Source organism: Triplophysa dalaica, chromosome 19 (assembly GCF_015846415.1).
Source record: "Triplophysa dalaica isolate WHDGS20190420 chromosome 19, ASM1584641v1, whole genome shotgun sequence".
In the NCBI taxonomy this organism is placed as follows: Eukaryota; Metazoa; Chordata; class Actinopteri; order Cypriniformes; family Nemacheilidae; genus Triplophysa; species Triplophysa dalaica.
The window spans coordinates 8425210-8452699 of NC_079560.1; the positions used below are offsets into that span (position 1 = coordinate 8425210).

Sequence of the window (27490 nt, forward strand, 5' to 3'; positions counted from 1 at the left end):
TCATTGGGTGTTTTGGCCCTTTATCACAAGACACCTTCAGCCAAGGGAGGCCCACCGCAGGTTGATCAGACCTTTGTGTGTTACAAGGTCATCTGGCAGCCCATGCTGTGTCCATCCGCCTCAAAAATAACCATTGGCTTCTTCTTGAGTTCTTGATTATTCTCACTGGAGGACTCAGCAGTTGATTGTGAAATTTATTTGGATTTGTGGTAGTTTTTGTCGCTTTGAGTTATAAATGTTGCACATTGATCAATTCATATTAATAACAATAACAATAACTATTCTGCATTTTCTTTCTTAAATATTTTTTTTTGTTGTGTATGCAGTATGTGGTGCTAAGGGATGGGCTACATATACTGTGTGCATATATATATACTGTATATATATATGTATAAATACATATCCTCATTGGAGGCTGAGCCCCCCTAATATTGAAAATCTGTAATCTCCCCTGTTTTTAAATCAATACTATTACATATTAATTGAATATTATAAATAGCAAAGACCAGACGAAACTTCATTTATCACATTAAAGTATAGTACAATCAAATGTTAATCTATAGGTTCTGACAATGATGCAGTTTACAAAAGTTTTAAGGCCTGTTCTAGTTAGATTATAATTTTAGTATCACATACAGCTTTGTGTTTGGTTTGAGACAGTAGTGGTATTTGGTTTACCTGAAAATGGGAATTACAATGGTAATGGCCTCATCATCACTGTACCAAAATGCTCGTGTTAGCTTTGGTCAAGACATAAGGCGAGTGTACTTTAAAATGAACTGTTACTGTATGTTTTTAGAAAAGATAAAGGCTTGTTCGTTTTTAACTCTAATTTGTCTTGGATATTTAGAAAAGTTTGTTATATTTTTCTGTTTTCTGTTTACCATCATATAAAAGTGTGGTGCTTAAACTGTGGTAGGTTATGGAGCAGTCTTTATGTGTATTGCATTATTTTATGAGCTATAAATGTGTGTTAATACTAAATTCAGTCTCAGATAATAGGTTACATGTAACAAAAAGACACTACCAAATATTTTTTTATAACATGTATTAACATAACAGTGTGTTTTATTAAGTTCTGTAAATTTATTCCATAAAAATGTAAGCACTATAGTTACCCCAACTCATTAGCATTTTAAGGTAAACACATAAAATTAAAATTTGTCACTTTTTTTAGAGGACTATGACAAAATTAATGTACATTTGCTGCAGTACATGACGGAAGTGCTCTTCTGCGCAGTTTCTTAATATTTAATCCATAGATTACAGGATTACAAATAGGTGGAACAATAATCAGTTCTAAAGCCAAAAAATGACGCAGACTCTCTGGAATGTCATTTGCACCATATCTGCTATACATGATATCAAAAAGGAAAGCACAGGTGAAATTTATCAGTGATAGTACATGTGGTAAACATGTTTGCCAAAATTTTCTTCTATTTTCTAGAGATGTTTTACAGGCAGCAATGAGTTTAACATAGGACAGTATAATAATAAATGAACAGCATACAAATATGACAGCAACAGCATAGCCGTAAATATTATTAACAAAAGATGATGCACAAGACAGTTTTACAATTGACCAGTTGTCACAGTATAATTTGTCAATGTGGTTTTTACAAAATGTCCTCAGATTTGATAACAGGGCTGCTGGAATCACACAGCAGTTGGGTACAATCCAAGAAATAAAAATGAATTTGCAACAGGAGCTTTTAGTTACTATAGAATGATAATCCAAAGGTCTGCATATGGCTACATATCTGTCATATGACATGACTGTTAATATTGTAAACTCACAAAGTAAAGAACTGTAGATAACAAAGGTTTGCAGAGCACACATGTAAGAGGAGATCACATATGAGTCCAAGATTAGATCAGATAAAATTTTAGGGTAGAATCCTGAGGCTCCATATACTCCGTTCACACAGAGATGAACCAAGAATATAAACATTGGTTCGTGAAGAGATTTCACCATGACAATTACTGAAACAAGTCGAAAATTAATTGACAATATAAGCAAATAGAGGAAAAGAAAACAAGTGAAATACGCATGTCGAAATGATTTAGATTCTTTCGGCACCATAAGAGTGAGCATCACAGGATAAGACTTATTATCCATCAAGGTAATGTGCACTATATGCATTACCTAAATAATATATAACAACAATATTATTATTCAAGACAAACAGCACCCAAGACAATGTTACCAAATGTTTATAAACAAAGTTAAATACATTGTATCAGTGTCAGATGTGACAGTGCCAGTTGATGTTTGAAAGAAATCATAAGAATTGAAGTAGTGAAGCAGAGGTAGGCGGCAGAAGATCAGACTCAGAAATCATGAGCGTGGCTTTGTGGAGCCTAGAGGCTAGGTCATTATTGCTTTTATAGATGGAAATAACAGACATTATAAATATCTGGGGAGTAATTATACTCAATGTTCAAGCTTTGTTAAAAATAGCCAAATAAAAAACAGGAAGAAAACAAAGAAAGACAAATCATTTACAAATAAAGAAAATACCAGAAATTGTGAGGGCAGCATTGTGATTGTTGCGTTCTATCTAGGATGGAAAAAGGTGATTTTTTATTCAGTCCAACTGACATCTAAACGTGCCAGTGAAATTAAAAAGGACAATTCTTAATTTTTCTTAAAATATTGCAGCGTTTATAATAAATAGCTTATCAATGTGGGCCATTTTCTCTTAAACTTAATGTACCTTCATAATATTTCAATTAAAATCTGAAAATTTGCACTTCCGCCCTTAAATGACTATCCATCTGAAATGACACAAATTAGACAGCTTGTCCGAAGCATCCGTAAACTCCTCCCCTTCAACTGTCAGTCTGCTGCCAGCTTCATTTCAAAATCAACCTGTTTTTACACATCCAATCAATTCGCAGTAAAAAACACAAGCCACGGCCAATAATTGTCTCCTTTGAAATTCCTTTTCATTTGGAAATGTGTCAGAATGTGGAAGAAAACCGCGATCCCATGTTTTCTACCTTTAGTGTGTTACATTGCTGTTAGAGCATTAACAATACCTGCATAATGATAAAGCTAATTTTTCAGTGCCAAGCGAGATATTGTCTTTAACAGAATTCACTTTTCAAGGACTACAGAGAACGGCTGGAATTGGACTACAGCCCTCTACTTTCCTGGTACATGAACTCCCTATTTAGAGTGCTTTTAATAACCTCCGCCAAAGGAATATGCCAAAAAGCGGCGATGCCTTCCCAAGACAAGAGGAAGAGTTCTGGAGTAGTGTTTGGTTATCAGAGATTGTAAACATTTGATTGAGCTATGCGCTAAACTACTTTCAATGTCATCACAGTGCTACAGCTGGTAATAAGAATTCAGTTACACACATTCTAAGATAACCAACGGTCAAATAACAGTTTCCATGACTTTAACATTGGCTCTGAATGCTGTTCTGTGTAATACAATGATATTGTGTGTGCGCATACCTCTTAAACACTAATATGAAATGTCCTTTGAAGTCCTGCTTGGAATTGTCTCCTGGTCAACCTGCTTGTTTTATTATCCAACTTTGTCCAATATAAAAAGGCAAAGTTAACACTTCTGTTATTAGTGTTAATTAATATTACCGGTCTGATTAATATAACCGGTCCATCCTAATATAAGCCCTTAACATGCTTTCGTCATCACACCCAACCTTAACTTGTGAATCGATTAGAGAACTCTCTACCCCTGGTATATTGAAAGATTATAACATTACGACAGACTCGTCAGGTTTCAGATATTTTTTAATGAAACTTTTCTTTTTCATTCTGAGCTGAGCTGACCAGGTCGGTGTGATTAAAAAAATCATAGTATAAGTGAAGCGATAGAGGACACGATTTATTCGTCGTCTGTGCAATTATATTGGACAGATCATCATGATTATAATTTATTTCATCTATTGCCTCGTCGCACTCTACATCAACACTATAGCATCTAATTTAACAACAGTTTACTTTAGTAAGTAATACTGTATACTACTGTATTTTTCATTTGAACTAGAACTTTATTATTGTAATAAATCCACATTAAATTTTAATCAATTTGTAAATGCTATAATTGTTTGAATGCTTGAATGTTTAATTTTTAGCTTAGCGGTGATAATAAATGGTTATATCACCTATCAAATTACATTCACAATTACATTCAATCCCACATTACTGACCGTGTAATTTGTTGTTTATCGTGCCTGCGACAAAATCCATAAGCCAATGTATTAATAAGTGCATCCAGGTTCACAGCACTGCAACAGTAATGGTTGATTGTAATTGTGTTCATACTTTTGTTCTTTCTAAGTCTGAAATTTGAATGTCATTCTGTTTTTCAATCTGTACTGATAAAAACATTTTCCACATAAGAACAATGTTTTCTTATTTTATTCCTTTTTATTTCCCCTTTGCTTTTCAGTGCAAACCTTTTTTCTTTAAAAGAATCAGATAAACAGATTAAAGGAGAGTGAGTGAAAAGCACCCTCTGGGTTTAATTAAAGCTGCACAGAAACTTTTCTATGAGGGAACAGAAAAGTTATTTATAAGCATGTCAATGACATTGGAGCCTTCATTTTATGCAGCTCTTGTTTGGGATTACGGCTTTTTAACAGTTATGCTTGTTATATTCAGTTAAGTCTTTTAAGTCCAAGCTATGGAAAAAGACACGAATTCACTTTTTATTTAGGATATATTTGCTCATTTATATTTTACAAAAGGACAGATGTAACTTGTTATGCATTAGATAATGGATAATATAAGCTCTGTTAAATTCACTCTGATGGAACCCCAAAACTCTAAATCATACAGGCATGTTTATTTCACCTGCTTTCTGGCTCTTTATATCACAATACTGTTTCTGAACATTTGGCTCAGTGTTGTTATTGCTTTGGAGAGAGCTCTTCATGAACCAATGTACATTTTTCTGTGCAATTTATGTATAAATGGAATATATAGAGCCATGGGTTTCTATCCTAAATTTCTGCATGATTTAATACTGGATTCATATGTGATTCCTCCTAACATGTGTGTAATACAAACTTTTGTGATTTACAGTTCAGTTATGTGTGAATATTGTACATTAACAGTGATGGCATATGACAGACACGTGGCCATATGCAAACCTTTGAACTATCATACAAAGATGAACAGATTTTCTTGCTTTATATTACTTGCTTTCTGTTGGATTGTGCCATGTATTATGGTGTTTATTGGTGTTTCCTTATTAAGGAGATTGGCATTGTGTAAATATCATATTGATAAATTGTATTGTGACAACTGGTCTATGGTAAAGCTCTCCTGTGAATCAACTGTTATTAATAACGTTTATGGATTTGTTTTAATTATATTTTATTTTGGCCTTTTCGTTGTAATTTTGGTGTCCTATATAAAACTTGCAGTTGCATGTAAAGCATCATTAGAGTGCAGAAGGAAGTTTTGGCAGACATGTCTTCCTCATCTGTTTTCATTGGTTAATTTCAGTGTTGCAATGCTGTTTGATTTGATGTACAGCAGATACGGCTCAAGTGATTTTCCTGAGGATCTCCGTAATTTTTTGGCTTTAGAGATCATTATAGTGCCACCTCTCCTCAATCCTGTAATCTATGGTTTAAAACTCAAAGAGGTTCGCAAAAGAATCTTAAAGTTATGTGTGGTATAGTGTATTTTCTGTGTGGTATTCTATTTGAATAAAATACAACTCTCTGTAGAAAGCAACCTCTTTGTTTATATCAGATTTTTGTTGATAACACACTGTGAAACCTTCCTTTCATTTTGTTCTTGTTTTGTTTAGATTGTTTCCTGTACATAACATTTAAACAATCACTTCACCCAAAATTGAAATTTGAAAACCCTCAGTTTGTTTCAAACCTGCATTTCTTAGATCTGATGAACACAAATGAAAGTATCTGGAACAATGTCAGTAACCAGAGGGTACTCATTCCCCATTTACTGCCATATAGGAAAAGTAATTATGGGGGTCAATGGGGGATTATACTGTTTGTTTACTGACATTCTTCCAAATATCTTCCTTTGTGTTTAGAAGAACAAAGACATTTAAAAAGGTTTGGAACAATATGAGGGTGAGTAAAGGATTACAGAAATGGTTTGGGGGGGTAAACTATCCTTTTAAATTGTATGATACACTAAATGACACACTGCGGTTCGTTTTTACAGTACAATAAATATATTTATGCTGTGCAGGGTTTCACAATTTAAATTTTGTTTCATTCTTAACCCTGAGAAAATGTCATCATGTGTGATCTTGTTTAATGTTTTTACTTGATCCTTTTACTTTATCTCCATAATTAAAAAAATGACACCATGTTAGTCCAAACTGCCGGTTTTGAGTCACCTCATGTAAAAAAATGAAATAGAATGTGTTAGGTGGAGTAAACAATATAGCTATCACAGTTCAACATGCCTTTCCAATGGCATAGTTTTAAAGAATGTTAAAAGGGCTTTCACATTTGTGTCTTAAGTAGCACGGGAACATTTGTAGTAAACAACCAAAATACATTTTATGGGTCAAAATTATCGATTTTTCTTTTATGCCAAAAATCATGAGGATATTAAGTAAAGATCATTTTCTATGAAGATATTTTGTAAATTTCCTACCCTAAATATAAAAACGTTATTTTCGTGAATGGAAGGTCTGCTACAGTCCCTCTGATTAAAAACTTCAATGGCAATTTTCCAAACATATTGATTTTGTCGCATCCTCAGATTCCTGCGTTTTAGTTGTATATAAATAGATGTTTATGTTTTTTCAGCTTTCATGTGATGTAAAATCCCTATTTCGAAAAGTTTACCAATAAGACTAGTTTTGTCTTGCATGGTCACATTTAATAAAGTAAGCACTGGGATCATTTAATATAAATTAGCCACTTTGTAAATTTCGTAACGGTATAGGCTTTATATAGTTTATATTCTAAACTAAATTACCAAAAAAAATGTTCTAATCTACTTTTATTCTATTGCCATTTTGGCTGTATATGATATTTGGCTAGTAAGATAATTGTATTTAAAGCTGTGCTATTGTGCTACAGCTGTATATTTTGCTGTTAATGACACAATAGACATTTCCACAATGAGAATTCTTAATTCATTTCATGTACATTCAAAAATATATTTTGGGATGTCTCTGCTAGCCAGTTCTATATATGACAAGTTTGAGGTTTCATAATTCCTTGTTAAAGGAGGGCTAAATTAAAATCACAATTTTAATCCGAGCTTTTGTTGTATACGCGGGAATCGTATTCAATTGAACATCATGTAAGTGTCATAATTGAAAAGGACCTTGATACTGAGATTATATCTTTTATTGACACCAGGTCCAGAGGACACCATGTTCTGGAACACACCTATCTATGACGACATTGATAGGTTGACACCACCTCCAGAGAAAAAAATTCAACGACTACTTCTCTAGCCCCGACCACTGGTTCGCGCATGACAGATCAAGTGTTGCGGAACCAGAAAGAGCGAGCAAGCAATTAAAAAACATGCCGTTAAAGATAGCTTAATATTGTTGACATCCTTGGTTGTGGAAGAATACAGTCGCTGTGTAACCTTCCTTCAGTTTCCGATATTAGGAATGAGGGGGTTAAGTTTATTTTTAAAGACGTTCCAGCTCATGTGGGAAAAACATGGAGCCTTTGTTCCCTTCATTTCTCCGCGGATTCCTTCGTGAACAAGGCACAGGTCGACACTGAATTTGTGGAGAGTTTAATATTAAAAGGCAGTGTGGTGCTTTCAATATTGGATCCGATAGGAATGACGCAGCAATCTTATTTGAGGAAAAAAATTGTACTATGCGTCACTATGCTTTGTTAGAGATTGCATAATGTGTCCTATTCAGACAAGATTAATCAAAGCTTTCTCAAAAGTCTGCTTTATTGTCAATTTTGCCGCATGTAAGTACATGCAGAGGATTTAAATTGTGATACCCTCACACCCATGGTGTATACAAATAACACTACACAGAATAAACATATATATAAAGCAATATGAGCTAAGTCACTTAGGATAAAAGCGTCTGCTAAATAAATAAAAATTTGTTTTGCCTATGGCAGAGCTTCTCAACCAGTGGTATGGGCCCACTGGGGGGCCTCAACAAACTTTCAAGGGGCCTCAGGGGGACTTGAATAAAACATGAAACAACTAAAAATCTGATATTTCTGTTGGGCCTATTTCTTTTATATAATGAAAATTGTCATGATCCTGTTCTTCTTGTTAGGATTTCCCAGTTCTTTGGACAGGGTTGTGACAAAACCATGTGTTGGGTGCTTGTTTTGTTATGTGTGGATACATGTGGCCTTTGTTATGTCTTTCCGCCACATGTTCTCCTGTTTTGGTCCTGCCCCTTGTTTTTCGTTATCTTGTCAGGCCCCTCACCTGCCCAGTGCCCCATGTAATCTACCTGTTATTTTCCATTAGTTTTCATTCCCCTCACCTGTCCTGAGTCATTTCCCCTCATTAGTTTCCCCACTAAAGGCCCTCATGTTCTCTGTCCCGTGCGTTGCTTTTGTCATGTATGGTTCATTTTCTCATGGAAGTCTTAGGCCATGTGCCTTGTCCTTTCTTTCCGCTGTGCCTTGTTTTTGGATTTATTCCCTGTGGTTTTCGGATCTTGTTTTATTTTGCCCCTCGTGTCACGTTTTATGTTTATCCTTGTTTTTGTTCATGTTTGCCCCATCGTGGGTGTTTCTTTTAATAAAATACTTTTTGTTTAACTTGGCTGTCTGCACCTGGTTTCTGTCCTGAGATTTCTGACAGAATATAGTAAACCATATAGATTCCAAAACCTGAAATTCTGAGTTTGGGCCTTTCAAATATTGTTATGGACAACAGAGGGCCTCGAAGTTAAAGCGATTAAGAAGAAGGTTATTGATAGATTGATGATAAGTTATTGTACCTTAACAACAATAATAATTTTTACCTTTGACTCAGACAAATTAAAATGTTTAGGCCTTTCATTGGCTCCTATATTTGAGCAAACATTTTCAAATCATACATCCATTCTCTATACTACTTATGCCTCTGGAGACTCACAGAAAAACATTTATAAGCAAGTCATTTGTTGTTAGTGCCTTTATTTCACTGCCCTGAGCTTAGTCTGGTAAGCTGATGGTAATGGTTAATTGGTTGGACTTTTAAGCTGGAGCAACAGTGCCTTTACTTAATTTATTCATTCCATCAAATCGTTGAATAGGTTTTATTTTTATATACTATAAATAGAAAATGGATAATATGACTTATTTTACTTATACACTATTGGAACCAACCGGCTCTAAATCTTTCAGGCATATATATTTCACATGCTTTTTATTTCTCTACATTCTAATATTGTTTGTTAACATTTGGGTCAGTGTTGTTATTATTTTGGAGAGAGCTCTTCATCAACCAATGTACATTTTTCTCTGCAATCTGTGTATAAATGATATACTTGGAGCCACAGGATTCTATCCTAAATTCCTGCATGATTTAATATTGGATTCATATGTGATTCCTTCTTACATGTGTGCCTTACAAGCTTTTGTAATCTACTCTTCTGTTACGTGTGACTGTTCTACACTAACTGTGATGGCGTATGACAGAAACGTCGCCATATGCAAACCTTTGATCTATCATACAAAGCTGAACAAATTTTCATGTGGCATATTAATAAGCTTATGTTGGATCCCATCTTTTATTTTTATGACAATTGCTGTTGTGTTGTCAAATCGGTTGAAATTGTGTAACTATCACATAGATAAATTATATTGTGACAACTGGTCAATGGTAAAGCTCTCATGTGAATCAACTGCTGCCAACAACATTTATGGACTTATTGTTATTTCATTTTATTTGGGCATGTCTATTTTTATTATCGTGTCATATATTAGACTTATCATTGCGTGTAAGGCATCATTAGAGAGTAGAAGGAATTTTTGGCAGACGTGTGTCCCTCATATTATTACGATGATAAATTTTGCTGTTGCTGCTTTTTTTGACACCATGCACACTCGATATGGCTCAAGCAATATCTCACCGATTTTGCGGGACTTTTTGGCCTTGGAGATGTTCATCGTGCCGCCCCTTTTCAATCCTGTTGTCTACGGCTTCAAACTCAAAGAGGTCCGTAAAAGGTTATTGAAATCATGTGTTAACATCATGAAACAGTAATTGTTGTATGTGCTCATAAAGTTTTGTGTATTGCACAATATTTGCACAACCAATGACAATGCTTTTGGCAGAGTTTGCTGGATTAACAAGAATAATGACATTACTTACATTTACATTTAGTCATTTAGCAGGCACTTTTATCAAAAGCATGCAACAATAGGGCATCAATGCATAATCGCTACAGAACTAGTCGAGTTGGATTAACACAGTGCACAAAGCTACTGTATATAAACACACACATATAGACAATACCTATAGACACTACACACATATACATATATGACATTACTGTTGTGTTTAGATCATTTTATGCATCAACTGATGGGAATGAGTCACAACCTGATGTTTTTGAGATGGTTCAACAGAGGCCTTCATACGCTGTACACGATTATGAATATGAATAATTTTCTTTAATTGCTTGCCTGCATCATGATTGGGTTAATGTACATAATTCTTGTTGTTAAAATATTGTGAATATGCTTTTATCAGGTATTTATAAGCAAAAATATTTTATAATGCATAGTATCTTAATCACCACTTCAATTAAGTAATCTGTAACATTTTTAAATCAGAGAGTCATCTTGACAAATATCCTGATAATGGCAAATTATTTTCTCTTCAAGACATTCACAACTTTAGATTTAGAGCTCCTGTTATGTATAGACAAACAAACATTGTTGTTTTCTGATACAGCAATGCCCCCCATTCACTTTGAGATCACTGTCAAGTCTACAAAATAATTTAAACAATATTGACCAAATAAAGTGATCTGCCTGTTATTGTTGGGAAGAGCCATGAGACCGGACAAAGGGACAAATTATGTCCCAAGGGTGTAATTACCACACTTATGATGGTTAATGACCTATGGGCCTGTACAAGTTATTGCACCATCTCTTTATTTTCGTGTCTGGCTATTTTCAATGTAGTCCCTTGGCTAACACAGTGAGATAAACAAGAAGTTAATGAAGAAGTAAAGTTTATCAAGTTAATTAAACTTTTGGTATTCTTATGTAGACATATACTGTATAAACATTGCCCTCCACTTTTATTGACACCCTTTGTAAATATCAGCAAAGAAGGCTGTAAAAATAAAAATGCATTGTTTCTCCTTTTAATCTTGTATATTTCAAAAATCTAATATTCCAATATTTCATTAAATTAAAACAATTTAAAGTGGGAAATTCTTATGACTAAAATATCTCCCAAATATATATTCCCATTGATATTTACATTTTCTTAGCACACTAAGGATGAGTAGAAACATGATGATTTTCAGTCATGACTTCTTCTTTCACAGGAGAAAAAATATTAAAAACACAAAGCCCAAAGCGCTATTATCATTTATGGATTAAACCAAAGAACATAGTTCAGATGTACAATATACTGTAGTTCTGTTGAGCTTCTCAAAATACAAAATGGCTTTAAGGAAATAGTTAAAACAATAAAAAATGTCAATTCCAACATCAGGGCAATGATCAAGAACTTTAATGACATTGAGATGTTGAAAATCAGCTTGAAACAGGATTTGTGTCTATATTGTCTCAATGCACAACTAGGAGAAGATTTGGGTCGCCAAAGACTCTTCAAAGAGCACACACGGAAAATATAAGTAATCACTTGAATTTTGGGGTCAGAAAGCATTAAATAAAAAATAAAGGATTTTTTAAAACAATTTTTAAACGATTTAAACAAATCTTCTGCTTTCATGCAAAAACAAACTCCACCATATTAATCTTCAATACTGGAAATTCAACCAGAACAGGTTTCTATGGCCATATGAAAAATAGTTGTTTGACAGCAATAACAGAAGAAAGGTTTGGTGCACACAGGGATAAATAAATGCCTCATCTCCACAGTTAAATATATGGCCAGATCTTTATTGTTGTGAACCATCTTTTATATCAGAGGTCCTCTACATCTTGTTCAGATACATGGCATCATGTTTTATATCATATGCCAACAGATAAAAAAATCAAAAACTGACTTGGACAGGGACATGGTTAGATCTTCCATCAGTACACTGATTGAAAATAAACATAAAAATCAACCATAATTGTGTTACTGAACACAAAATCAAGATCTTGCCAGCCACCCCAGTTCCCTAACCTTAACCCTGTAGAAAATGAATGGGATAAACTGAACATAACAGAGCAACAATATTTGATGGATCTTAAGACATCTTGTCAGACATAAAATAAAAGACTCAGAGCTATTCTTAATGCAAATAGATGTTGCAGAAAGTTTTGAAAACAAGGGTGCCAATAATTGTGACCAGGGTGTATTAAAGAAAAAAAATCACAATTTGTCATATTCCCCCAACTTCAAATTGTTTTACTTTGATAAAATGTTGGAATATTGTAGATTTTCTTTATAAAAGGAGAAACAATGCAGATTTATTTTTACAGCCTTCTTCGTTCATATTTACCAAGGGTGCCAATAATAGTAGAGGGCACTACTTGCCACATAAAAAAAAATCTTACTTTTTACTTCAAAAATGTCAACTCAATGGGACGGTACCCCAATATGTACAGATATGTATATATCTGGTACAAATATGTACCTCTTAGGTACTAAACACTGCGAATGTGTACTGAAGGGAGCATTTTCCTGACAGTGTATCAGTCACATTTTGTTTCTTAAAACGTACTAGGACGGCTTGTGTCGAGCGTTTTCTTCACAATACGGAAGTGTTCCTCATGGACAATATTCAAAAGTAAAAATGTCTTCTTGCCCTTGTGCAATCATGTTACACTTATCATGTCAAACTTTATGTCAAACTCGGCACTTCCTTGCGTTGAAATTGGCCTGCTAGGTGAAAGGCCCATTTAAAAGAATCGGTTACTTTCTCCTTTACTTTACATCATAATGGACAAATTAATATTATTTATGCCTACTTTTAAAATCTTTTGTAAATTGTAACAATGGTTCACTGTAGTTTAAGGTAAATCTGTTATACAGCACTGAGCACCAGCACACTAAGCAAAGAATAGCAGGAAATCAGAAAAAGAACAAGAAATCCAAATATCAAATTCCTAGAACAATAACTGAAAGAATAAAATTACGACATAACCTTAAACGTGCTATTTCATTATCAATGTGAAAACTTTGTAAATTTGAATAATATTCATTTTAAATTGAAAGACTGTTGGATGTTTAGTGCACAATTACAAACGGCCTTGTTTACTTTAAGAAATACACAACAGCACATCTTTAAACTAAACCCCTGAGATTTATGAGCAAGAGATTGATTTGCTATGAGCTATGAAAACTATTTATAGGCATCGAGGTTATCGCTTAAGTCTCTGTTACATGACTGTTGACATGCACGATGCCTCTGGAAAGAGGACTATACAGAACAGCAGTACATACAGAAAATACAGTATGCCATTCATAATATTATATTTTAAAGCTTGGTAATTTTAATTGTAACATTTAACAATTTTATCTAATTGAATTTGTGTTGTTCATTTTGCATAGGAACAATTGACAGTTTGTTGTACAATTAATGGATAATTCAACCTATTTTGCAACATATACTCTGATGCAACCTGAAGGATCTAAATTTCACAGACATGTATATTTCTCATGCTTTTTGTTGTTTTATAGTCTGATATTGTTGCTGAACATTTGGCTCTGTGTTGTTATTGTTTTGGAGAGACCTCTTCATGAACCAATGTACATTTTTCTGTGCAATCTGTGTATAAACGGGATATTTGGAGCCACAGGATTCTACCCTAAATTTCTACATGATTTAATACTGGACTCTTATGTGATCCCTTCTTACATGTGTGCCTTACAGTCTTTTGTGATCTACAGTGCAGTGAAATGTGAATATTGTACATTGGCAGTGATGGCTTACGACAGAAATGTGGCAATATGCAAACCTTTAAACTATCACTCGAAGATGAACAGATTTAAATGTGTCATGTTACTTGTCTTCTGCTGGACTGTACCATTTGTTACTACGCTTATTGCTCTGTTGTTATCGAATAGGTTGGCTTTGTGTAGATATCACATTGATAAACTGTATTGTGACAACTGGTCAATGGTAAAGCTCTCGTGTGAATCAACTGTCGTCAATAACATTTATGGACTTTTAGGCATTTCATTTTACTTTTGCATATTTGCTATAGTTATGGTTTCATATATAAAACTTGCAATTGCATGTAAAGCTTCATTGGAGTGCAGAAAGAAGTTTTGGCAGACGTGTGTGCCTCATATGTTGTCTTTGTTAAATTTTAGTGTTGCAATGCTTTTTGACACCTTGTTTAACAGATACGGCTCAAGCAACATCCCAGAGAGTCTGCGTCATTTTTTGGCTTTGGAAATAATTATAGTGCCACCTATTTTCAATCCTTTAATTTATGGCTTAAAACTAACAGAGGTTCGCAAAAGAGTCTTTAAATCATGCTTTAAAAGTTGATGAAAATCATGATAAAGAAATGTATTGCAGTGTATTGTATTCTGTCTGAACGAAATATTTAATTCTACAATTTGAAACTGGGGACATTTAAGTATACAATACAGATTCCTTATTGTAAAACAAAGCATACTGTATATCAATTTATGTTATTCGACTAGACTAAAATACCCCAAGTAGAAGATCATTCTAAGAAAAATAGAAATGTTTAATTAGGGACAGTCATGTACCTAAACATGTCACAAAAACAATATTATTACGGTATCTATTGAAAGTTTTATTTTAAATAAATGTATGACACTATAAGTCAAATGCATCCTTAATTATGTAATGTTTATTTTTTGCTTTGTGTTATTTGGTTAATGCATCACATTCAAAATACAAATGAAGGTAGGCAAAGACCTTTTAACCATTTTTAATGGATTTTACAACATGTGAAGAATGAACACGATATCCATAATCTTATTTTTATTGTGTTTTAATATCACTGTTTTTGTCAGTAATGTGACACCCTCAATAAAACTTATACTGGAGGTGAACATGTGAAAGGGTTTAAAACGAGAATTAAAATCCTTTCACCTGTTTACCTCCAGAAGTTATTTGTGTAAAGCAATAGTGAATACAAGACATACACAGAAGGGATCACATTTTAAAACCATTCATTGGCTAGTCATCTCTGTTTTTTTAGATCTGTATAAAATACCTATACCTATACGATAATTCACTAGTTTATAATATAAATAAAATAAAATCAAACAAATCCAACTCCACTATCTTATATGGCTTTTACCACTTAGTAAACAAAAGGATTAAATTAACTCTGGCCAAAAACATTGATCTGACATTACATCGAGAGTATTATTACACTCATATTGTTAACAACCATTGGATCTAAATTCTCCTTACATTCAACTGGTATGACTTAAAGACAAAGGCTCTTGCAGGGGCGGACTTAGTGATTGGGGGCCCCTAAGCAATTCTATGGCGTATGAAATAAAAAATAGAAAATTGGCAGCCATAACACAAGAAAGGTTTAGTGCAAACAGGGTTAAAAATGCCTTATCTCCACAGTTAAATATATGGCCAGATCTTTATTGTTGTGAACCATCTTTTATATCAAAGGTCCTCTACATCTTGTTCAGATACATGGCATCATGTTTTATATCAAATACCAACAAATAAAAAAATCAAAACCTGACTTGCTCTTATAGAAATTTTTTAATGGGACATGGTTAGATCCTCCATCAGTACACTGATTCAAAATAAACAGAAAGATCAACAAAAATTGTGTTACTGAATGCAAAATCACGATCTTGCCAGCCACCCCAGTTCCCTAACCTTAACCCTGTAGAAAATGAGTGGGATAAACTGAAGATAAGAGAGCAAAAAACAGTATTTTAAGACATTCTCAAACCTTGTCAGACATAAAATAAAAGACTCAGAGCTATTCTTAATGCAAATGGAGGATGCAGAAAGTTTTGAAAACAAGGGTGCCAATAATTGTGACCAGGGTGTATTAAAGAAAAGAAAAAAATCATAATGTGATATTCACCCAACTTCAAATTGTTTTACTTTGATGAAATTTTGGAATATTGTAGATTTTCTTTATAAAAGGAGAAACAATGCAGATTTATTTTTTACAGCCTTCTTCTAATAATAGTAGAGGGCACTACTTGCCACATAAAAAGTACTTACCCCAATATGTACAGAAACGTATATATTTGGTACCAATATTTACCTCTGAGGTACTAAACACTTTTGTGCCAATGTGTACTGAAGGGAGCATTTTTTACTGTTTTCCTGAAAGTGTATCAGTCAAATTTTGTTTCTTAAAACGTTCTAGGATGGCTTATGTCGAGCGTTTTCTTCACAAAAGCAGTTTTCTTAACATACGGAAGTGTTCCTCATTGACAATATTCAAAAGTAAAAATGTCTTCTTGCCCTTGTGCAATCATGTTACACTTATCATGTCAAACTTTATGTCAAACTCGGCACTTCCTTGCGTTGAAATTGGCCAGCTAGGTGAAAGGCCCATTTAAAAGAATCGGTTACTTTCTCCTTTACTTTACATCATAATGGACAAATTAATATTATTTATGCCTACTTTTAAAATCTTTTGTAAATTGTAACAATGGTTCACTGTAGTTTAAGGTAAATCTGTTATACAGCACTGAGCACCAGCACACTAAGCAAAGAATAGCAGGAAATCTGAAAAAGAACAAGAAATCCAAATATCAAATTCCTAGAACAATAACTGAAAGAATAAAATTACGACATAACCTTAAACGTGCTATTTCATTATCAATGTGAAAACTTTGTAAATTTGAATAATATTCATTTTAAATTGAAAGACTGTTGGATGTTTAGTGCACAATTACAAACGGCCTTGTTTACTTTAAGAAATACACAACAGCACATCTTTAAACTACACCCCTGAGATTTATGAGCAAGAGATTGATTTGCTATGAGCTATGAAAACTATTTATAGGCATCAAGGTTATCGCTTAAGTCTCTGTTTCATGACTGTTGACATGCACGATGCCTCTAGAAAGAGGACTATACAGAACAGCAGTACATACAGAAAATACAGTATGCCATTCTTTATATATTTTAAGGTTTGGTAATTTTAATTGTAACATTTAACAACTTTATCTAATTGAAATTGTGTTGTTCATTTTGCATAGGAACAATTGACAGTTTGTTGTACAATTAATGGATAATTCAACCTATTTTGCAACATATACTCTGATGCAACCTGAAGGATCTAAATTTCACAGACATGTATATTTCTCATGCTTTTTGTTGTTTTATAGTCTGATATTGTTGCTGAACATTTGGCTCTGTGTTGTTATTGTTTTGGAGAGAGCTCTTCATGAACCAATGTACATTTTTCTGTGCAATCTGTGTATAAACGGGATATTTGGAACCACAGGATTCTACCCTAAATTTCTACATGATTTAATACTGGACTCTTATGTGATCCCTTCTTACATGTGTGCCTTACAGTCTTTTGTGATCTACAGTGCAGTGAAATGTGAATATTGTACATTGGCAGTGATGGCTTACGACAGAAATGTGGCAATATGCAAACCTTTAAACTATCACTCGAAGATGAACAGATTTAAATGTGTCATGTTACTTGTCTTCTGCTGGACTGTACCATTTGTTACTACGCTTATTGCTCTGTTGTTATCGAATAGGTTGGCTTTGTGTAGATATCACATTGATAAACTGTATTGTGACAACTGGTCAATGGTAAAGCTCTCGTGTGAATCAACTGTCGTCAATAACATTTATGGAATTTTCGGCATTTCGTTTCAATTTTGCATATTTGCTGTAGTTATGGTTTCATATATAAAACTCGCAATTGCATGTAAAGCTTCATTGGAGTGCAGAAAGAAGTTTTGGCAGACGTGTGTGCCTCATATGTTGTCTTTGTTAAATTTTAGTCTTGCTTTGCTTTTTGACACCTTGTTTAACAGATACGGCACAAGCAACATCCCAGAGAGTCTGCGTATTTTTTTGGCTTTGGAAATAATAATAGTGCCACCTATTTTCAATCCTTTAATTTATGGCTTAAAACTAACAGAGGTTCGCAAAAGAGTCTTTAAATCATGCTTTAAAAGTTGATGAAAATCATGATAAAGAAATGTATTGCAGTGTATTGTATTCTGTCTGAACAAAATATTACATTCTACAATTTGAAACTGGGGACATTTAGGTATACAATACAGATTCCTTGTTGTAAAACAAAGCATACTGTATATCAATTTATGTTATTCGACTAGACTAAAATACCCCAAGTAGAAGATCATTCTAAGAAAAATAGAAATGTTTAATTAGGGACAGTCATGTACCTAAACATGTCACGAAAACAATATTATTATGGTATCTATTGAAAGTTTTATTTTAAATAAATGTATGACACTATAAGTCAACTGCATCCTTAATTATGTAATGTTTATTTTTTGCTTTGTGTTTTTTGGTTAATGCATCACATTCAAAATACAAATGAAGGTAGGCAAAGACTTTTTAACCATTTTTAATGGATTTTACAACATGTGAAGAATGAACACGATATCCATAATCTTATTTTTATTGTGTTTTAATATCACTGTTTTTGTCAGTATTGTGACACCCTCAATAAAACTTATACTGGAGGTGAACATGTGAAAGGGTTTAAAAAGAGAATTAAAATCCTTTCACCTGTTTACCTCCAGATGTTACTTGTGTGTAAAAAATTGTGAATACAAGACATACACAGAAGGGATCACATTTTAAAACCATTCATTGGCTAGTCATCTCTGTTTTTTAAGAACTGTATAAAATACCTATACCTATACAATAATTCACTAGTTTATAATATAAAATACAATATAATCAAACAAATCCAACTCCACTGTCTTATATGGCTTTTACCACTGAGTAAACAAAAGGATTAAATTAACTCTGGCCAAAAACATTGATCTGACATTACTATCGAGAGTATTATCACACTCATATTGTTAACAACCATTGGCTCTAAATTCTCCTTACATTCAACTGTTATGACCTAAAAGACAAAGGCACTTACAGGGGCGGACCTAGTGATTGGAAGCCCCTAAGCAATTTCAGGCATGGGGCCCAACAGTCGTAATTTGCACCCGTCTTAATCCTTATTTCGCCATCTCTTTCTCAAAACTTATTTCTCCACAAGTTTGTCACAAAACATCAATTTACAACATCTATTTACACTTTGATATTATTATTTGTGTACGTATATCGTGTAATACGTATGCCAAAGTTTGATTTTGCGTACATAAAATATGCCTATTTTTGGGTTACCAAACCTGTCCCTTAACCCAAACCCTAAAACTTATGTTAGCATGCGACAGAAAACAAATCGACTTTTGACATTAATACAACTGGAAATACACAGGTCATATGTACAATTCTGTGGACGTTAATAAAGAAAGCTGATTAGTTTAGATGGATGTGTCAAAAGTTATCCAAACAAAAATCTTCATATCCCCCTTTGTGATCTGTAAAGCGTGTTATTCAACCCATTTTTAAAGATGAAATTCAGGTCCTTCAGGAACCCTGCAGGGACAACACTTCCATTTTAATAGAAAAAGTCTCACAACAAATTTTACAAACTTTCAGCTGCCAATTAATTACAAAAGGCTCACTGTGACGTTTCCCTCAACAAAAAAGCTATATAAGCAGCAATGGGCTTTACAGCCTTTATTGTTTTGACTGTTGTAGGAAGGGTTGACAAGAGCGATTTGTCATCGTTTTACATCTGTGTAAGCTTAACATTTTCATCAGTTGTTTTTTGTTTTAATCTTTGTGATTTTTGCATAAGAAGAACTTTTGGAGTATCCTACTGTATATTGAGAATGGATAATCGGAGTTACTTTGCAACTTACACCCTGGAGCAACCAAGAGACTCTAAATCATACAGACACATATATTTCACATGCTTCTTTTTTCTCTACTTACTGATATTGTTTCTGAACAGTTGGCTACTAGTGGTCATTGTCTTGGAGAGAGCTCTTCATGAACCAATGTATATATTTCTGTGCAATCTGTGTATAAATGGGATATATGGAGCTACAGGTTTTTATCCTAAATTTCTGCATGACTTAATATTAGATTCATATGTGATTCCTTCTTACATGTGTGCAATACAATCCTTCGTGATTTACACTTCTGCTATGTGTGAATATTGTATATTAGCGGTGATGGCTTATGACAGACATGTGGCCATATGCAGACCTTTGGACTATCATACGAAGCTGAACAGATTTGCATGCAGTATGTTACTTGCCTTCTGTTGGATTGTACCAGTTATTGTGATTATAATAAATGTTTCCTTATCGAACAGGTTGGCACTGTGTAAATATCATATTGATAAATTGTTTTGTGATAACTGGTCAATGGTAAAGCTCTCATGTGAATCAACTGTCACCAATAATATTTATGGATTTGCGGTCATTTCATTTGTTTCTGTCCTTTTTGGTTTCATTATAGTTTCGTACATAAAACTTGCAGTTGCATGTAAAGCATCATTGGAGTGCAGAAGGAAGTTTTGGCAGACGTGTGTGCCTCATCTGTTTTCTTTGATAAATTTCAGTGTTGCAATGCTTTTCGACACCATGTACAGCAGATACGGCTCAAGCGATTTTCCAAAGAGTCTGCGTCATTTTTTGGCTTTAGAGATCATTATAGTGCCACCTCTTTTCAATCCTCTCATTTATGGTTTAAAGCTCAAAGAGATTCGCAAGAGACTGTTAAAACCATTTGAAATCATTAAAAGTTTCGGATGAATAATGTGTTTGTTGTATTTCACTCTGCATATATTTTCACTCATTTATAATGATGGTTTTACAAACTTGTCTTTGCTCTTTGTACACAAACAGTACTCATCATCAACTAGAAAATTATAATACTAATAATACTGAAGTATATTTACTGCATGGAGAATTGAACACAGAAAGACATTTCAATTGTGTTGAGTTTTTCACATGCATGTGCCATTCCATTCCATTCCATTTTCTACCGCTTATCCGAACTACCTCGGGTCACGGGGAGCCTGCGCCTATCTCAGGAGTCCATGCATGTGCCATGTACATTATTATTCATTTATGCTTTAAGGCCATACAACTCTAAGAGAAGGATGGAAATGCATTTTAGATTAAAATACAACCATCTATGTCTTTTATACAATCGATATTTCATCTAATGCGGTACAGACAACGTTTAACATCATTTAAAATAGCTAGGGAGTAACAGTTTTTATTTAGATGTTTTACAGTGCATTCAACTTATTATATATAGTTGTCAGTGGGCTATTGATATCCTTTGTATTTGGACCCCACAGTCCAAAGGCATGAAGGTGCAGTGATTTGGAGACAAAAATTGTCTGTATATATGTACAAGAGGGTTGAATATTTTTGTCTTTTTAATATTTTGCCAGGCTCTATACTCTTTGCAACCCTACTGTAGATGAAGTGGCTTTAAGGGCAGATAGATGGATGCTTTTAAACTTTTCCCTTTTATTAAATTCATCCGTGGATCTTTCTGTATGCCCTAAAGCAAGAAAAATATTGCATTGTCATTTATAAGGAAAAGTAAATCTTAGAAATTTCTTAGAATACCCTCTGGGGTTTATTTGCATGAGTCTCACAGAGACTTTCTTCTGAACAGAAAAGGTATTTATAGGCATGTCAATGGGCTTTAGAGCCTCCATTTCACGACTGTCTTGCAAGGCTATTGAAAGGGCTGACTGGGGTGAGAGCTTGTTGTTTTTGAAAAGTGTTTAGACCTTTTTAAATACGTCTAAACTGGCAAAAAGCCATCAGTGTTTAACAGCTTAATCTAGAAGCCAACCATTTTGCATGTAGACATGTTTCAAAGTAACAGTATATTGAGAATGGATAACCAGAGTTACTTTGCGACTTACAACCTGGCGGAGCCAAGAGACTCTAAATCATACAGGCACATATATTTCACATGCTTCTTTGTTATCTATGTTCTGATATTCTTTCTGAACATTTGGCTCATTGCGGTCATTGTCTTGGAGAGAGCTCTTCATGAACCAATGTATATATTTCTGTGCAATCTGTGTATAAATGGGATATATGGAGCTACAGGATTCTATCCTAAATTTCTGCATGATTTAATACTGGATTCATATGTGATTCCGTCCTACATGTGTGCCTTACAAGCCTTTGTGATCTATACTTCGGTTAAGTGTGAATATTGTACATTAGCAGTGATGGCGTATGACAGACATGTGGCCATATGCAGACCTTTGGACTATCATACTAAAATGAACAGATTTGTTTGTGTCCGGTTACTTGCCTTTTGTTGGACTGTGCCATTAATAACAATGGCCATAAGTGTTTCCTTATCAAATAGCATGACATTGTGTAAATATCAAATTGATAAATTGTATTGTGATAACTGGTCAATGGTCAAGCTCTCGTGTCAATCGACTGTTATCAATAATACATATGGATTTTTGATTATTGCATTTCTTTTCACCCTCTTTGTTTTCATTATAGTTTCGTATATAAAACTAGCAGTTGCATGTAAAGCATCATTGGAGTGCAGAAGGAAGTTTTGGCAGACGTGTGTGCCTCATCTGTTTTCATTGGTTAATTTCAGTGTTGCAATGCTTTTCGACACCATGTACAGCAGATACGGCTCAAGCGATTTTCCAGAGAGTCTGCGTCATTTTTTGGCTTTAGAGATCATTATAGTGCCACCTCTTTTCAATCCTCTCATTTATGGTTTAAAACTCAAAGAGATTCGCAAGAGACTGTTAAAACCATTTAAAATCATTACAATTTTAAGATAAATAATGTGTTTGTTGTATTTCACTCTGCATATATTTTAACTAATTTATAATGATGGTTTTACAAACTTGTCTTTGCTCTATGTAAACAAACAGTACTCATCATCAACTAATATATTTTATGGAATAATACTGAAGTTTATTTACTGCATGGAGAATTGAACACAGAAAGACATTTCAATTGTGTTGAGTTTTTCACATGCATGTGCCATGTACATTATTATTCATTTATGCCTTAAGGCCATTAAACTCTAAGAGAAGGATGGAAATGCATTTTAGATTAAAATACAACCATCTATGTCTTTTATACAATCGATATTTCATCTAATGCGGTACAGACAGAGTTTAACATCATTTAAAATAGCTAGGGAGTAAAAACAATATATTTTGATTTTTTACATAACATTACATTACATTTAGGCATTTGGCAGACGCTTTTATCCAAAGCGACTTACATTGCTTTATCCTATATATTTTATATAGGTATTTGCAATCCCCTGGGATCAAACCCACGACCCACGACGTGTTGACCACTTCAGCAAGCAGCGGTGGGGATTCCCATGGATGTCACACCGCCAGCTTAGGCTCGCGGATCATCCATGCCCCGCCATGCTCACCTGGCTCGTCCCCGATGGGCGGTGGTGTACCGTCCCATGGCGGGCAGATTTGACAACGTGATGTGACAAACTTTTTGTTATAACATCGGACAGCTAACTCCTGGCATCGGATGCAAAGCCCCTTGGAGCTCCCATGCTCCCGAGCCATGCTTTCCACGTCTTTGTACGCTACTCGTGCACCTCCGGGTTAGCCGCGAGCGTTCGGGGAGGGCAGGGCCACTACAACCCGACGCTCTCTGCTGACCTGGCATGCCGGCATGTTCCTGTCTGAAGGGCTCAGGGAGCTGTTACTTCCCTGAACGGTGAAGCAGCTAAGGGATATGTCGACCCCCAAGGTGGATTGAGCAGCCGTGGTGCACTGCGGACGCTGCCACTTGGAGAGGTCAACCAAGTCTCCCTTCCAGGGCATGTAAGTTCTTTGACACTAGTGTCGAGGACTTGTGATGCTGTGGGTAAAACTGCTTCCACCCTCCATGCTTTGGCGGTCAATCAAGCCCATTGGGTCATATGTCAAAGCGTAAGGAGGCCGACCCAACCACACATCGCCACAGGTCTCGCGCCTCGTGTGACGGAGGTCATGGCGAGTGCCCTTGGTCGATGTTCATGATATTGGTCCAAGGGAAACATCTGTGGCTCAATCTTGCGTTATGATGCTCAGAAGGGACACCTTCTTGGCCATCTCGCAAGCAAGGCTGTATGGTGACACCGTGGAGGTTCTCTGTGGTGAAGAAGCAGACTGCTCCGGCGTGACCCAGCCACCTATCAGTCGTTGAGGTCCCGAGCACAGCCTCCCCTCGAGCAACCCCGCCCCCCCGCGGTGGCCCCTCAGATGCAGAGGGGGGACCCGCCTAAAGCAGAGCGGCCCTGACAGGATCAGACATGGGCATGGAGAGTACAGCGGGTGATCCCAACCTGGCCAATTCATCGCCGGCGGGTCAAAGCGGGATGTTGCCTGCCACATCCCCCACCCAAGCCAGACCCTCTTTAGGGGTGAGCGCCCACTCTCTCTCAAAAGAGCTTCTCGCTGCCTCTAAGGGAGCAAGGCACGCGGAAACTCTCGATGACTGGCTTATCTAGGCACACTCGCGAGATGTGTTGTGTACGCACAGGGACCTCGTGCTTCAGGATCTTGACCGTATGGGCCTACGGGTCAACTGGTAAAAGAGCAAGCTCTCCCAAGCACTGAGCTCATCTTATCTTGGTATGGAACTAGACTCTGTCCGTATGTCAGCACGTCTCACCTACGAGCTTGCAAAGATGGTGCTGAACTGTCAGAAGTTGATCAGACGGACTCCAATGGTTCCGCTGAAACACTTCCAGAGACTCCTGGGGCACATGGTGTCCTCAACAGGGGTAGTCCCTCTCAAGGTTGATGCCTAGGTGGTCGCTTCAGCACTGACTTAAGAGTCGGGTTCCTTGGACGGCGTGGCACACTGGCACCATGCGGACTACAGCCCGCTCGGGCAGGTTCGAGGCGCGTTAAGGTGACGACAGATGACTCACTGCACGGGTGGTGTGTAGTGTGAAATGGGCACACATTATCGGGACACTGGACGGGTTCCCGACTGCGGTGGCATATCAACTGCCTGGAGTTGTTGGCTGTCCTTTAGTCACTGAGGAGGCTCATCCTATGGAATCAGCAGGTGACCCTGCGAGTCACGTTATTCCGGGGAATGGAGGTTACAGTCCTAACCGTTTTCTTTTGAAAATTTTACTATTGCCATTCTTTTCGACACCATGTACAGTTTATGTACATTAATGTTATTAAAAATCTTTTTTTTGCATTCTTTCAGTGTTCACTTCAGTTTCTAATGTTCTGTTTATCATTTGTTTCATCAAAAGGCAGGACAATGCTATCAAAACATCACTCTGTTTATTTGAGGGCCCATATGATGCAGCAACAGTTTCCAATGCATGTGGAAAAAATGGAATAAAAATATTAAGGTAACTGAGTACTGTCCTATATACTTATACTAAAACAATTGTTTCATTTAACTTGATTAATGCTCAGGCAAGTTTTCCTCACACAAGAAACGCACTGGCTCATCTTGTGAATGTCTATGGGTGGAATAGTTTAAAGAATACAATAGTTCAGAATAATCCAAATTATGTCCGGCTGAAGAAAGAAGGTCATAATTACCTAGGATGGATTAAAATAAAGTTTGGGGTCTTTTCCGTGGCCCTTTTTAACAATTGTTGGTTCCACAAAGATCCATTCAGTCAAATGTTCTTTGAAAAAAACATCTCTTTCTTATCTTTTTTAATAATCTAAAGAAACCTTTTTTCGCCACAAATAACCTTTTGTGGGATAGAAAGGATATTAAGATGTTAAAGGTTCTTTATGGAACCATTTAGAAAAAAAATATTGGGACGCAATTCAATTTTAATGATTGTTTACCAATGTGTCCAGTAGCATACAGCATATTAGATTATCATTTGCCAATAAAACGCCTTTTTCGAAAGAGTTAATTTGTGAATGGATAATTAACCCCAAGATATTATAAACCATCCCTTGAAAATTTCCCACATGAAAAAAACCTTCATATAAGAGCAACCAACCCTTGTCCCTTTAACTGCAAACACACCTGGCTTCAGATCTGTGGACTAGATTTTTTGCCTTTTTTGACTGTGAAGTACAGTTACACTTACTTCTCCGACTGTGACAACTTTATTTTCCTTAAGAAACAATGACAACTGAAGCTTTGTGAAATGTCTGCATACTTTACAGGAGCCATTAAACTTTGAATGATGGAAAACTCTTCTTATCCTGTGATGTTGACTCTTATGGTGCCCAGAGAATCAAAATCATACAGGCATATATATTTTACTTGTTTTCTTTTCCTCTATTTGATCATATTGTCAATTAATGTTCGACTTATTTCTGTCATTATCATGGAGAAATCTCTTCATGAACCCATGTTCATGTTTTTGTGTAATCTGTGTGTAAATGTGATATATGGAGCATCAGGATTCTATCCTATATTTCTGTTTAATTTGCTCTTGGATTCATATGTGATATCACGTCACATGTGTGCTGTGCAATCCTTTGTTATCTACAGCTCTTTAATTACTGAGATTACAATATTAACAGTCATGTCATATGACAGATATGTAGCCATATGCAGACCTTTGGATTATCATTCCAAGTTAACCAAAAACAGATGTTTGAAATTAATTCTGTTGTCATGGATTTTACCTAACTGCTTCTCAGTTCCAGCAGTACTGTTATCAAATTTGAGGAAATTTTGTAAATATCATATAGATAAATTGTATTGTGACAACTGGTCAGTTGTAAAACTTTCATGCACTTCAAATTTTGTTAATACTCTTTTTGGATATGTTATTATTGTCACATTTGTATCTCTTTTGGTTTTTATTATAGTGTCGTACATTAAACTCATCGCTGCCTGTAAAGCATCTTTAGAAAATAAAAAAAAATTCTGGCAAACATGTTTGCCACACTTACTGTCACTGATAAATTTTATTTTTGCTTTGCTTTTTGATGTCATGTATAGCAGATATGGTGCAAATGACATTCCAGAGAGTCTGCGTACTTTTTTGGCTTTGGAACTGCTTATAGTTCCTGCTATTGTTAATCCTCTAATCTATGTATTAAATATTAAGGCAGTGCGCAAAAGAGCTTTTCCCTCATGTCCTATTTCAAAAGTAAATGTTCATAGTTCAAAAAAGCTGTAAAACATAACATGAGAAATACAAATACATGTAAGTAGTTGCAACAGTAAGTCAATTTGACTTTGCAAATATGCAATAAAATATGCATGAAAGATAGTTCTTCTCACAAATATATTTCTGCTCTGATACATACAAACTATGAAAAAGTTCAAATTACATTTATAAAGTTGTTGCATTTGTTCTTTGTTTGACAGCAGGTTATACAATCTTAAATATTTTTTATAACGATTACAGTCAGATGACATTTCT

General features: G+C 35.2%; 8 protein-coding genes across 8 annotated transcripts; 7 read left to right on the forward strand and 1 right to left on the reverse strand.

The window, feature by feature from the left end:
* Positions 1–1192: 1192 nt before the first annotated feature.
* LOC130408246 (olfactory receptor 52E2-like) lies at positions 1193–2119 on the reverse strand. The gene has a single exon (XM_056731734.1). It carries the CDS (start codon positions 2117–2119, stop codon positions 1193–1195), a length of 927 nt encoding a protein of 308 aa, XP_056587712.1.
* A 2634-nt stretch (positions 2120–4753) lies between these two features.
* LOC130408247 (olfactory receptor 52D1-like) lies at positions 4754–5665 on the forward strand. The gene has a single exon (XM_056731735.1). The coding sequence runs from the start codon at positions 4754–4756 to the stop codon at positions 5663–5665; it is 912 nt and encodes a 303-aa protein (XP_056587713.1).
* Positions 5666–9246: 3581 nt separating this feature from the next.
* LOC130408260 (olfactory receptor 52D1-like) lies at positions 9247–10170 on the forward strand. The gene has a single exon (XM_056731750.1). It carries the CDS (start codon positions 9247–9249, stop codon positions 10168–10170), a length of 924 nt encoding a protein of 307 aa, XP_056587728.1.
* Positions 10171–13675: 3505 nt separating this feature from the next.
* Positions 13676–14593, forward strand: LOC130408255 (olfactory receptor 2A12-like). The gene has a single exon (XM_056731745.1). The coding sequence runs from the start codon at positions 13676–13678 to the stop codon at positions 14591–14593; it is 918 nt and encodes a 305-aa protein (XP_056587723.1).
* Positions 14594–17302: 2709 nt separating this feature from the next.
* On the forward strand, positions 17303–18220 carry LOC130408257 (olfactory receptor 5M3-like). Its single transcript, XM_056731747.1, has one exon. It carries the CDS (start codon positions 17303–17305, stop codon positions 18218–18220), a length of 918 nt encoding a protein of 305 aa, XP_056587725.1.
* A 1748-nt stretch (positions 18221–19968) lies between these two features.
* LOC130408259 (olfactory receptor-like protein OLF2) lies at positions 19969–20898 on the forward strand. The gene has a single exon (XM_056731749.1). It carries the CDS (start codon positions 19969–19971, stop codon positions 20896–20898), a length of 930 nt encoding a protein of 309 aa, XP_056587727.1.
* A 1106-nt stretch (positions 20899–22004) lies between these two features.
* LOC130408262 (olfactory receptor 5M3-like) lies at positions 22005–22973 on the forward strand. The gene is given in 1 exon segment (XM_056731752.1): positions 22005–22973. A coding segment is annotated over 1 exon segment (969 nt).
* A 3323-nt stretch (positions 22974–26296) lies between these two features.
* LOC130408263 (olfactory receptor 2AT4-like) lies at positions 26297–27244 on the forward strand. Its single transcript, XM_056731753.1, has one exon. The coding sequence runs from the start codon at positions 26297–26299 to the stop codon at positions 27242–27244; it is 948 nt and encodes a 315-aa protein (XP_056587731.1).
* The last annotated feature ends 246 nt before the right edge of the window (positions 27245–27490 follow it).

What these genes read in the sequence shown, in the direction of transcription:
- LOC130408247 (XM_056731735.1), top strand. Translation starts at nt 4,754, where the DNA reads ATGGATAATATAAGCTCTGTTAAATTCACTCTGATGGAACCCCAAAAC.
- LOC130408246 (XM_056731734.1), bottom strand. Translation starts at nt 2,119, where the DNA reads ATGGATAATAAGTCTTATCCTGTGATGCTCACTCTTATGGTGCCGAAA.
- LOC130408263 (XM_056731753.1), top strand. Translation starts at nt 26,297, where the DNA reads ATGGAAAACTCTTCTTATCCTGTGATGTTGACTCTTATGGTGCCCAGA.
- LOC130408257 (XM_056731747.1), top strand. Translation starts at nt 17,303, where the DNA reads ATGGATAATTCAACCTATTTTGCAACATATACTCTGATGCAACCTGAA.
- LOC130408255 (XM_056731745.1), top strand. Translation starts at nt 13,676, where the DNA reads ATGGATAATTCAACCTATTTTGCAACATATACTCTGATGCAACCTGAA.
- LOC130408259 (XM_056731749.1), top strand. Translation starts at nt 19,969, where the DNA reads ATGGATAATCGGAGTTACTTTGCAACTTACACCCTGGAGCAACCAAGA.
- LOC130408260 (XM_056731750.1), top strand. Translation starts at nt 9,247, where the DNA reads ATGGATAATATGACTTATTTTACTTATACACTATTGGAACCAACCGGC.